Source organism: Rhinatrema bivittatum, chromosome 8 (genome assembly GCF_901001135.1).
Source record: "Rhinatrema bivittatum chromosome 8, aRhiBiv1.1, whole genome shotgun sequence".
Lineage (NCBI taxonomy): Eukaryota > Metazoa > Chordata > Amphibia > Gymnophiona > Rhinatrematidae > Rhinatrema > Rhinatrema bivittatum.
This window is the reverse complement of record NC_042622.1, coordinates 112,432,341-112,444,719: the sequence shown is the minus strand read 5'-3', so window position 1 is coordinate 112,444,719 and position 12,379 is coordinate 112,432,341. Positions and strand designations below refer to the sequence as shown.

At 41.0% G+C, this 12,379-nt stretch overlaps 1 protein-coding gene across 1 annotated transcript in view; it reads right to left on the bottom strand.

The window, feature by feature from the left end:
• NR6A1 (nuclear receptor subfamily 6 group A member 1) overlaps positions 1–12,379 on the bottom strand; it is a 630,470-nt gene that overhangs the window by 524,689 nt on the left and 93,402 nt on the right. Inside the window, exon 2 of the mRNA XM_029613773.1 lies at positions 2,552–2,593. Within this exon, the coding sequence (XP_029469633.1) occupies positions 2,552–2,593 (42 nt within the window). The remainder of the gene's footprint in view (positions 1–2,551; positions 2,594–12,379) is intronic.

Sequence of the window (12,379 nt, the reverse complement as noted above, 5' to 3'; positions counted from 1 at the left end):
CCAGGATCTGCAATAATGTACACAAACTAAATGCGCAAAAATTACACCTGTATCATAGAATGCACTCAAACAGTAACAACCCTACTTAAGAAAAGGCAATGCGACAAATAATTTCCCAGACCCTAAACACCAATATGCTTTCTATTAGGAAAACAGAACAAGCCAAGCTGCTATAGATCCCTACACAGAATCTACAAGCTTGCAGAATACCCTTACCTGGGTCACAGACGCAGAATACAGACAGACCCTCACCAAATACAGAATAAAGTGACCATCAAGTAAATGTTTTTGTTTTTCCATTGCTGCACTACATACACTCAAACTGGCTTTTTGCTGTTTCCAGTTCAGTTTTTGTCTACACATTTCTATTATTCAATCCTCAAGAAATATAAAATAATTCTAAAGCTAGAATAATATAATAAATGTTTCAAAACAATTGATAAAAAGAATAACATGCAATCATTAAAAACTTACAAAATTATCAAAAATTCTCCAAACACCAATAAAATATTTCAAAACAGCAGACATCACATAATACCCAATAATTAAAATGGCAGACAATCAAGAAAGATAAACTTAAAAAGCCACTTTTATTTATCCTCTCCAGCAGCTCTCCTACTTCATTCCCTTGTAGGCCAATAGCACATACCAGAAGCAGCAATAGCTGCTGAAGCTCTGTCCTCATGATCCTATTTCTTAGGATCTGTCTCTCACACACACAAACACAGTTTCTGGCTCTCACATACCAGTCATCTCCCCAACCAGTCTCCCTCTCTCTCTCTCACATACCAGTCATTTCCCTAACCAATCTCTCTTACTTACACACACACACACACCAGACACCTCCCTGACCAATCTTCTCTTCCTCACACACACCAGATACCTCCCTGACCAATCTCTCTCACACACACACCAGTCACCTCCCCTGACCAGTCTCTCTTGCTGTCACACACAACAGTCACCTCCCTAATCAGTGTCTCTCATACATGCCTTCTCTCTCTTACTAATACACACAGTCTCAATCACACACATTCTTTCACACACTTACACACATGCTGGTTTACTCTCTCCGTTTCACTCAATCACCCCCATCCCCAGCACACACAGCAGCTACATCATGAGGCATCCTGAATCAGCACTGAGCGACTGAGAAGGGCAGCTGGTGTGCTGCTATTAAAACAGAATTGTGACAGGCCCCGTCTCCGCAGCAGTAAGAAGGTAGCATTCAGCTGTTTTTCTGTGCTGTGATCATCGCAGTGCGGAGTAGTCAGCTAAGAATGCGGCCACAGGGATTTCCTGCCGCGCAGCTGTCTGTGAAATCTGGCAATTAGCTGCCATGGAACTCCGGTGGTGAAGGACTGCCTCAGAAAGGAGACAGCTCCATCCACCTCGCGGACATGATCTCTGCAGTGGAGGCAGCAGCAGCATGGCCCTTTCTTCTTCCCATGCACCCGCTGAACATCACTTCCTCTTCCGGGCCACAGGGGTGGGCAAGAAGAAAAGGCCGTGTTGCTGCTGCAGCCGGCTTCCACAAACACTGCTGCCATTCCCCTCCAGGCTTGAATGTGCTGACAGCCTGGGCAAGAACATCAGCGGTGTTCATCAAAGAATTGTGCACATCTCGCTGGGGTGGATGAGAGGGAGGGAAGATCAGTGAGAGGCCAGGAAGTGCGCAACACATCTGCCAGTGCTTGGCGACACACTGGTGTGCTGCAACATACCAGCTGAAAACCGCTGCTCTAGCTAGTTCAAGCCCTATCGATATTGACAGGTGGATACTTGGAACAGGCTTCCAATGGGTGTTACAGTATCCAAAATAGTGGCAGAATTGAAGTATGCATGGGATAGACACAAAGGAACTTTAGGAGAAACAGAGGGAAGAAGACCTGCAAAAGCACAGGAGGCAGGAGCAAGTGGACAAAACTGGGTGAGCCAAGTAATTCCTTTCTGCAGACATCCTCTAGGGTTTTATGTAATCCTTACCTGTTTGGAGACCAAACATGAAAACCATTGAGATATACTGTGAACAACATATAGCTAAGTAAGGTGCACGGATATGAAAAATGGATAACTATTTTCTTTAATGTTTTCTAAGTAATTTAATCTGTTTTGTAAGTATGGCATTTTCCTTAGACTATAATAGAGAGTTTATTTCAATATATCTATAAAACTTTAGGACACTTTTCAAAAGTCAGTGAACAGTAACTTAAATGACCAACAATTATTTTGTAAATAGAAAGTACCTTGTGTACCTGTCTTGCTATAGGAATTTATATGAATGAGCAACAAAGAATGGGTTAAAATGGACAAGAATGCATGGGATAAGCACATGGGATGTTGCTTAATTGCAAAGAAAAGGAAATCCAGAGATCAACTGCAGTCTATGGCATTGTCATAGGAAGTAAACTGGATATACTAGATGGGTCATACAAATTCTGTTTCTCTTTCCACTGAAAAAAAAAATGTTGCTTCTTTTGCATTAATACTTCTTTTCGCATAGCTCACTTTCAAGATACAACTGTCAACATTAAAAGCAGCAGTAGAAACTTACCAGTAGTTTGGTCATGTTCCAATGGCTGGTCGTTGTAGAATCCTAAGAGAAAAGAACAGTTCTTAGTACCTGCACTATAAAAAATTATAGCTGAAAGTAAAGTATCTTTGGTGACATTTCAGCAAAAAATCAACAGTTTAATGTTATTCAGTGGCTATGAAATACCACCTCTATGCCCTCAGTTGTTATGGATCTTTGGTATCACTACTATAACATTTATCTTCCTTGATTCTACACTTTCACATATTAAAGTACAGGCAAAATTGTGCTTGAGCAGTATAAAAAAAGAAATCTAGAGGAAAGAACACTTGTTAAATTACTAGTAGGCTGTAATGCCTTTTAGATTCAACCCTTTATTGGAGCCTGCAGTCTCAGATGGAAAAGAAGGTAACCATTCTGCACTAGCAGTCATTTACAGTAATCTATTTCATTCCTTTTTTATTATTAAATAGTAATAGTGTTACCCTGTAGAATGAGCTCAACAATGACACAGCAAAAAACATCTTTTGTCACACAAGGATGTTTCACTGCAGCATGCAAATCTAAGGAGGGAGGCAGGTGCAGGTAAAAATACCTAAATAAAGATATAAAAATGTTCTCTAGGATTCAAAGAGAAAGGACACCTAGGGGCCAATTTTCAAAGAAAGCTGAGCATCTAACCTAAACACCTAAAGTCTGGTGAAATCAGTATTTAGACCACTATGGTTTTCATTGAAAAGTCATCAAACTCAGCGATGAATGATGAATTCGGTGAAAACGGGGGGGGGGGGGGGGTCAGGAGGGGGCAGGCCTGCGAAAGCCCACAGCCTCCGCACTACTGTGGTGCCTTCGCTGCCGCTTTCGCACCGAATAGCGCCACCGTGAAAGGTGGTGCTATTCAGCGAGCTACTGGCAACAATAACATTACTAACCTTATCGTCGCCAGCGAAGACACCGCCGGGTCCGCCCCCTTGCCGCCACGACTCTTCCCCTCACCGCCCCAAATCGATTTTTTCATGCTATCTCAAGCGATACGGCCGTATCGCGTGTGATAAGTCTTTAGAAAATAACCCCATTAGGCAAAAACGAGGGGGGTGGGGGGGGGGGCGTGCCAGCGAAAGCCCACAGCCTTCGCACCACCGCGGTATCTCTGCTGCCAGTTTTTGCACCGAATAGCACCACCGTGAAAAGTGGTGCTATTCGGCACGCTACTGGCGACGATAATGTTAGTAACATTATCACCGCCAGCAAAGACACCGCCGAGTCTGCCCCCTCGCCGCCCCGACTCTGCCCCGAATCGATTTTGCATGCTATCGCACATGATATGGCCGTATCGCCATAAGTGGTAAGGGAAAACGCGCGTCCTAGAGCAGGCTGTATCGGCTGTATCGGCCTGATCATTAGCATTGTTCTTGATGGATTGCTTGAGATCCTCAGTATGTTGGAAGAGAGCTGTGACCACCAGGGGAACTTCTTCCATAAAGAGTTTAAGTGTGTTCATATTGAAAACAACTAGACTAAAATTCAGCAAGGGATAGAAAGGATCACTAGGTTAGCTAAAGCTAAACTGCAAACTGTTCTTTTTGAGACAAGAAGGAGACAGGCACACATTGGAGGAGGGGGCAATGAAACACTATTTTGTTAATATCAGATAGCTGAGTGGAACTTTTTCATAAAGAAAGAAAGCATTTCCAGACATTTATTGTTTGAATCCTAGAAATATTTTGGCAAATGGAAGAATAATTGTATAAAAAGAGAAACATGTTTTGTTTGCTTTAATATGTAATTCTTATGAGGAATTAAAATATTTTCAATAAAAACTGAGTTACAAAATAAGTCTTCTAAAAAAAAAAAAAAAAAAACCCAACTGTCATTCTTCTTATTCCTCCCCCATTGGAGTATTTGGTCTCACAAACTGTTCAAAAGGCACTTTCTTTTCCTTTGTTTTTAAGAAGATATAAAGTTACTGGTTCTACCTTCTGTCACTTTTATGTGCACTTCCTCCCCTGATCTGTGCTTTCCCTTCCAAAATCCAGATGTCAGTGACATCACAAAAGAGCCATGTTCCATATAGAAGGAGTTAAAATAATTCTGAAAGATAAGAAGAATTGAATCAAAAAAGAGCCAATACTTCAGGCTGCCCTTTTCATAGGCCTGCATGTGACAAGCTAATGCAGCTGTGATGCCCTCTGAACAGTTAAACCTGGATCCCTCTCTTAAAGTGCAAATCAGGCCCTTAATCCATGATCAGCCAAACAAAACTTGTCACTACTGCTTACAGCAAAACAATGACACTAATTATCTCTTTAATGGAATCCCCCAAAGCAAAACTATATATATGCAAAAATCGCCTGTAGCTTCCTAACATTATGTACATGCTTCCCACCTTATTGTCCTCCTCACCATTGTAGGACTTTTGGGAGGCTCCTATTGTTAAAATGAGAAGATTATGTGGAAAGTTAGGCTGCCCTGGAAAATGTGCAAGAGAATAAAGAAACGTCAAGAGAATTCTAATTCTTTTTTTGAAACCATCTACCCATCCCGTGTGCCTGCCAGAATGTTTACAAATGTTATTAGCCCCTGCAGTGGGATGCCTAAGGCATTCTTCTTTCATTGTAGGAGTCATTATACACACATCTGCCTTGGGCTATTATCTCTCATTTGCAGCATGCCAACTCCAACATTACCTTTGAGGGTGGGTGCTCATCTATAAATAAAATATTTAAAATCAGGCAGTTCTTAAAATCAACAAAGCAGAAAAATAGGTTATGAATGACCAACTAAATTAAACTGATTTCTCCATACATGTATAAATAACTTGCCCAATTATTTTTCAATTGTTCAGAAACTCTTCATCCAAACCCAACACAGCAGACCACATGTATTAAAGGGCACGGATAGAACCACACTTCCAATATTAACAAAGTATCTTTAATAATGAGGTGAGAAATACATATATTTGATGTTGGTAGGACCTGTATTTATGTAAATACACAAGTATGTCAACGAACTCAAACAGTACACAAAATTCACAGCAAAAACTTTTCAAATGTTAAATAGATTGTTTCACGAGACTCATCCCAAAAAGAAAATAAGACACCTAAGTCATATTAGCAAAATCTAGATGATATAACTATCTCGTTCTGTTTGTTAATAGGTCTCTTGTATTATAACACTGTATTGGCCTGAGCTGAGTTTCACACATAATATTTAGCCACATTAAACTGGCTGAACACTTTTCTTGTGGAACAGCAAATACTTCTAACCTGGTTATTCCACAGGCATCACCAACTTCAGCTGCTTGCTAACTTGCTAACCAGAGACAGTAAATTTAAAACAAGCATGCGTGTGCTCAAACATGCACATACTGCCACACAAGCGGACATATGCGAGAATTGTAAATCATGCACGCAGTTGCACACATATGATTTAAAATGTCTACCACACGTAAGTGTGCTCCTAATTTTAAGCACTTTCCACATCTTCCTTAGAACTTTGTTGGCTTTGACATGCACAGGTAAATGAATTTTAAAACAAGCTAGCATGAAGGACATTTCCAGTTTTACCATTTAGTCCACCAGTTTGTTCAGTATATCTCGAGGACATTCAGATCCCCTGCTTCTTCAGCTTGCACTCCCACTAGTTGACCCAGACCCCTCACCCTGTCATGTTGGGCCTTTTAGTGTGAGCAATGCTTTTAAAATTCACCCCTTATTGCATATTATCACAATTTAAGACCTAGAAGCAGTAGGGAAAGAGAGACTAAGGATGCCTGAGCTCTAAAGTGCAAAAAGCAGCCTCTTCTAGACTCTGGAATTCTTTGCCTATTGGTTATTCCTCAAAATGTTGTTCAACATTTCTAACTGCAGCAGTTTTTTCAGAGGCTTTTATGATTTTAACTGGCTTTCAGAAAGGTGAAATTTAGTGTTATCTATTAATTTCCTTTCTTTCAGACCTGCTACACCAGTCCAGAATAATGGGTTATCTTCATCTAGCAGCAGATGGAGACAGGACAAACCCTTTTTCCGCAACATTATCACTTGGTATATAGGCTGGTGCTCTACAAGCAATAGCATTAGCCAATATTCTTATGTCAAAGCAATGGAAAATACCAACTGCAGCTAAAACACAATTAACTTTAGGAACAATAAATAGAGCCTTCATAAACAGAAGGGACAGAGGAAACTCTCCTCCTGTCTGTTTTGTTCTGCTTAGAACGTGAACTCTGCTAAGCAGTGACCATATCCCTTGTATCTCTGTATGGTTCTGCACATGCCAAGCAGTGCCATAGGAAAGAAATTGCACAGAAGCAGCTGCATCGAGCATACCTCAAAGACAAAATCACTAATTTTCTGCCAAACCCAAGATCTGCTGCCAAGGATAACAGTGCAGGCCCTTACTTCCTCAAAAAATCTAAAAAGTCCTGGACTGGTGTACATTGGCTCAAGGAAAGCAAATTAGCAAGCAAAACTAAATTTCAACTTCCTTATCCTGCTACACTAGTCCAGACTAGTGAGACATACCCAAGCCCATTCCAACATGGCTGGAAAAAAGACAGGGCTGCTCAAAGAATGCCTGACCCTAAGGCAGTATTTCCCCTGACTTACACATGTATTCCAAAATATCTATGAAAGAATGTAAAGACCAAATGGTTGTCTTACAGATGTCCTCTGGAGCAAGTGCTGTAGACTCTGCTCAAGAGGAAGCCTGAGCTCTCATAGAATGAACGCAAAGCATCTTCACAACTTGTGACCCTTCAAACAAAAGGCTGAGGGGATCATCTGTTTAATTTATATGGACAATGAGGATTCTGAAGCTGCTGCTTACCATTAGATCTGCCAAATACAGGACTATCAGTTAAGCCATCTTTTAAATACCTGAGAAAGGTTCAAAAAACCTTTAATAAGGGAAAAGGCTACCCTTACCATCACATCCCCTTTATGGGACAAAAAGCGATACTGCATGTTTAACTGAAGATATAAACAACTTACATATAAAATAAGGATGGTGGTTAAAAGTGACCAACTCTGTGGAAAGACTAAGAGGGATCACGCCCAATTAAGGCTCATAAATCTGGGCATAGGCCACTAAGGATACCACCGTTAAGGAATACCCTTCGAGAACAAGTGGTTAAGCATCTTGAAACGAGTTCTAAGAACCAGATCCAGATTTCATTGGGGCACCAGAATCTGAAGGCAAGAGCAAATACATTTAACACTGAACTCTCTGAATCTGATGTCTGTACCATGAAATAGCTGCAACTAGGACCCCCAGGGAAATAAGAGCTCAGTCCTTGTCAAAAATTCTTTTGCAGGAAGGTTAGCATGAACAGGATGAGCAAGTTGAGCCCTTCGGTTCTGGTGGCTGAAAGGGCTTAGGTGGGTCCCTAGAGCGGTCAGTTAAGCAAGAGTTTGATGGCACACCAGGATCAGTGTAAGCAGCAAACTGAAGAAGTCCTAGACAGGCCAAGATCAGGGCAGGCGGCAGATGAAGTGGTTAGGTTCAGGTGACAAGCAATCATGGTCAGGTCCAGGTGGCAAGCAGTCAGAATCCGGGAGTCGGGCCAAAGTAGACAAAGACACACTGAAGACACTGGCTAAGAGACAGGATAAGGCGAGGCTGGATGAGGAAGACTGGACATTGCAAGGCTGGTCAGGAAAGGAATGCAGGAACAAGCTGGAAGACACAGGAACACTGGAATACTGTAGCAACCCGCACTGCTACTAGGAAGGAGACTCATTGTTGAGGCAGTGCTTTGGTGGATGACTGATCCTTAAGTACCCAGCCATGAGACATCATCAAGAGGAGTTGGCTCTTTGGGTTCCCGCTGTGGGCCCTTTAAAGGCAGGTGCAGCTTGCATGTGCATGCCTAAGGATGGCATATAAGGAGAGAAGGTCAGTGTCCTGTTGGCGGTGTCCTGCCACATGGAGAAAGTATGGTGATCTCCAGGACGCAATGAGGTTCCAAGCATCAGGAGAGTGAGTGACGCCAGTTATGGATGAGTCCCGTGACCAGTGACTATAACAGTATCCCCCTCCAAAGCCCCCCGGTCTTCTGGACTTGTGCTTACTGGGAAACCTTGATGGAAGTCTTTCAGTGATCATGGGGCTTGTAGATAAGTAGCTGGTTCCCACGAATTCTCTTCTGGTCTGAACCCTTTCCAGGGGTACTGGACTTGATTCTGAACTTTCCAAGAATCTAGGATTTCCTGGACTTCATAGTGGGTGTCCTCCTTGGTTGAACCTTCCATAGGCTGAAGGGGTGGTCTGGCTGCCCAGAGAGACATGGAATTCATCATGGATGTGCAGAGATGATGCCATTCTGTTTCCCTAAGCTTCTCCCAGGCGCGAGCGCTGGTACTAATGGGCCCTGTGGTGGGAACAGCAGCAGCGCCCAGTGATGACATCAGCGTGGCTGGGTATTTAAACCCCAGCTGCACTCCTAGCAGACGCCTCAGCAATGGGTCTCCTGCATCCTGTGCAGTGCATGTTGCTTCAGTGTTCCAGCTGTCCTGCCTTGCCTCGTCCAGCCTGCCTTAACTTGTCTCATCCAGCCTAGCCTGCCTCGTCAGTCCTCCTTGCCTTGATCCTGCTTCTCCTCGGACTAACCTCCTGGATCTGACCATTGCCTGAACCTTTATTCTTGCCTGCTGTCTGCCATTGACCACTGCTTGGACCTCAACTACCCTTGCCTGGACCTGGACCTCATTGCTTGCTGCCTGCCCCAACTTAGCCTGGCCCTGGACCCTCTGTCTCATCATCACCTAAGTCCTGCCAGCCCCCAAACCCAAGAGCTCAACCTGTGGGAAAAAGGGCTGATAAAGATAAAGCTCCAGCCTCAGTCCTGTCCTAGGGTACGCTCACCAGCTGTCAGTGTGGGTGTATGGGGTTTGTTCCCTAGGTTGTGTCAACCACACCATAGCACTAAGGGTCCACCATCCTTACCATTTTATATGGTATCCTTGTTCAAAACACTTAGAAAAGCTATAACATAGCAAAAGAATAATAAACATGCATTTTTAAAAATGTAGTAAGATGTAATGCTATTTATCAGATGAATTGTTAGGGGTTTTTCAGGTCTCAACATGCAATAGTGTAAAAGCTGTACTCTTAATCTTATGGTTGCATTTAAAATTATGCCTTCATTTTGTCCTTAGCTCACATTTTGCAAGATGTGTATTATGTAAATATTCTAACTGCTCTAGAACAACGATTTGAAAAAATTAGACTTCTACAGCTATAGAATTTCATTCTTTTAAAAAATACAAACATTTTAAAATTAAATACTAAAAAGCAAACAAGTACATTCTGAAAATTATTCTGCCAAAGTTTCATTTTGAAACAATCTTTAATACCGTAATGAAAAAAAAAAACAGATTTTCATATCGTAGGAAAGATACTGAACATTTTTTAAAATGGGTTTGGATGACAATGGTGACTACAAAAGTCAAAGTGATACAGAGAAAGCAGCCAGGGAAAATGTACATTTGTCCAAATACTAAAAATGAAATATGCAGCTTTATATTACACATATATATAATACTGATTTTCCATTACACAGTTTCTACTACAGAAAAATGCTGTTACCATTTGACTTTTTGTGCGCCAGTGGGGAAAGATATACATGGGAAAAAATGAAGAGGAAAAAGCAAAAGGCTGCAATTGCACTCAAAAGTTCCACGGTACACTGAATTCTGGAACAGAAAGTTATCTTACCTTTACATTCATGTAAGCTGAAATTGGCCATTCTTTACTAAGAGTTCAGGACTTTGTCACTATATCAAACCATCCCCTTTAAAGCCACTCCGACATCTGTAGTACTTTTGACCCGGCACACGCCAACACAACAGCTACCGCTCCATCTGATACACATCAGTGAGCATGAACATATGCTTGTAATGTAGAGTCTCAGAAAACCACATATATCAAAATCTAACACATTCTCAATGAACAATGAAGCACATTTAAACAAAGAATAAAAAAAAAAAAAAGAGTGCACTTTAAAACAAGTAAGCTATATTCTTCCTTTATCATGCTCATGCAGGTTCATTACCAAAAGTGAAACATATAAGTTCAAAAAGGTTTCATAAGAAAAGTCACAATAGGAGAATTTGATATCTGTGTCTCATGCAGAAGCATATAGATTAGTACACATATATATATATATATATTTTTTTAGCATCTGTTCTGCAAGATACAAACCACAAATGAAAGACTCCATTCAATCCACTTAAAATACCAGTAGATTTGGTATAAAGATGAATTAAGTCAAAGTCTTAAAGTAACTACCACGGTATATTACAAAAAGACCAGGCCAGCAGGTAGACTGTGTTTGTACAGAAGGAAAAGGATGCCAACAGGACATACATTTTAAAGCAACTGTGCCAGGCCAAAATATCAACTCCCATGCCCACTGGCTCATGGGTTGGTCTTATTCAGTATATTTTGCTTCTATTTTAGACTGGTCAGTAAAGTTAGCACACCTTTTACCATGTCCAATCCATTTCTTAAACACCTCCTTCCTTACATCTACTTTTCAGTTATTCATGCTGAATTCATACTTAATATGTATCTGTGTCATACCAGCAATATTGGTTTTCTTCCATACCAGCACAGCAGTGCCTAGATTTACTTAAATCCCTAATAGTTGGCGGGATAGCTAAATTGCACCAGCTTTTAAAATATTTTAACACCAAGGTATCTCCTTAGGAATAAAAAATAAACGAATGGATTCTTTTAACTGCCAACTGACATAAAAAAAAATCTACTGCCTACAAATCATTACTCTTCAATAAAGTATTGGAACAATCAAAACCACTCAACACATTTTATTAAACAAAACAAAAAAAAAAACACGGAGAACGCATTTCATAAAGATGATGAAAATGCAGAACTGTAGCTTTTGTTTGTGCCAAGAAAGAAATATTATTCCAGAGTTTTCCTGTTACAAATAATTCATGCAATCTGTACAAATTTTCTTCTGATTGCCTGGTTAGTCATTAATGCCTAAAGCACTGTGGTCATCACCACTGTTTCAAGCAACTGAAGGCCTATTGTTTGGCAACAAAAGATACTACATCTTTAACCTTTCACCCCAACAGCTTTCAAGTCAAACACAGAGCTAGTTAATCATATATATGAAATAATCCCAAAGCAGATTTCTCAAGATTAGTTGAGCTTCCAGTGAAAAACCACAGCACAGGCAACTACTAGATACACAGTAAAAAGACAGCACCTCTCCCCCTTAAATTAAAATGTATAAAAAGCATTCTTTCCTCTCTTTTCTCCTCTCCCAACTGTTCATTTCAGTTTATTTTCTCTAATTTTTAAAATCTTCACAGATGTGCTTGTAATATATAAACACAAACAATACAATGATTAAAAGCTATAAATATCAAAACAAAAATTAAAACATATTAAGGAGAATTTTTAAAAAAACCCGACACTCCAAAACCGGGAGATATGCGCACAAGTCGGGCCAGCGCGTGCCAAGAGGATTTTTAAAGGTGCCCAATTATACACATATCTCCCGCTTCACGTCCAAAGATTTTTTGCAAAAAAAAAAAGGGCTGGGGTCTGGGTGGGGTCTGAGCAGAGCACGGGCATTCCTGGATTTCTCAATGAAACCAGCACACAAATGCACACCAGGGTCCCCTGCCACATAACTACTTCTGCTATGGATGGCGGGTAAGTCATAAAATAAAAAAAATCTAGGCATGTCAGCAGGGTTTTAAGAATCGAGGCTAATGGGGGGGGGGGGGTTAAGAAAGGTTATTAATCCTGGGGGATTTGACGTTCTATGCCTTGACTGGGCAAACTGGGAAAACTTAATTGCATCTGCGCACGTCT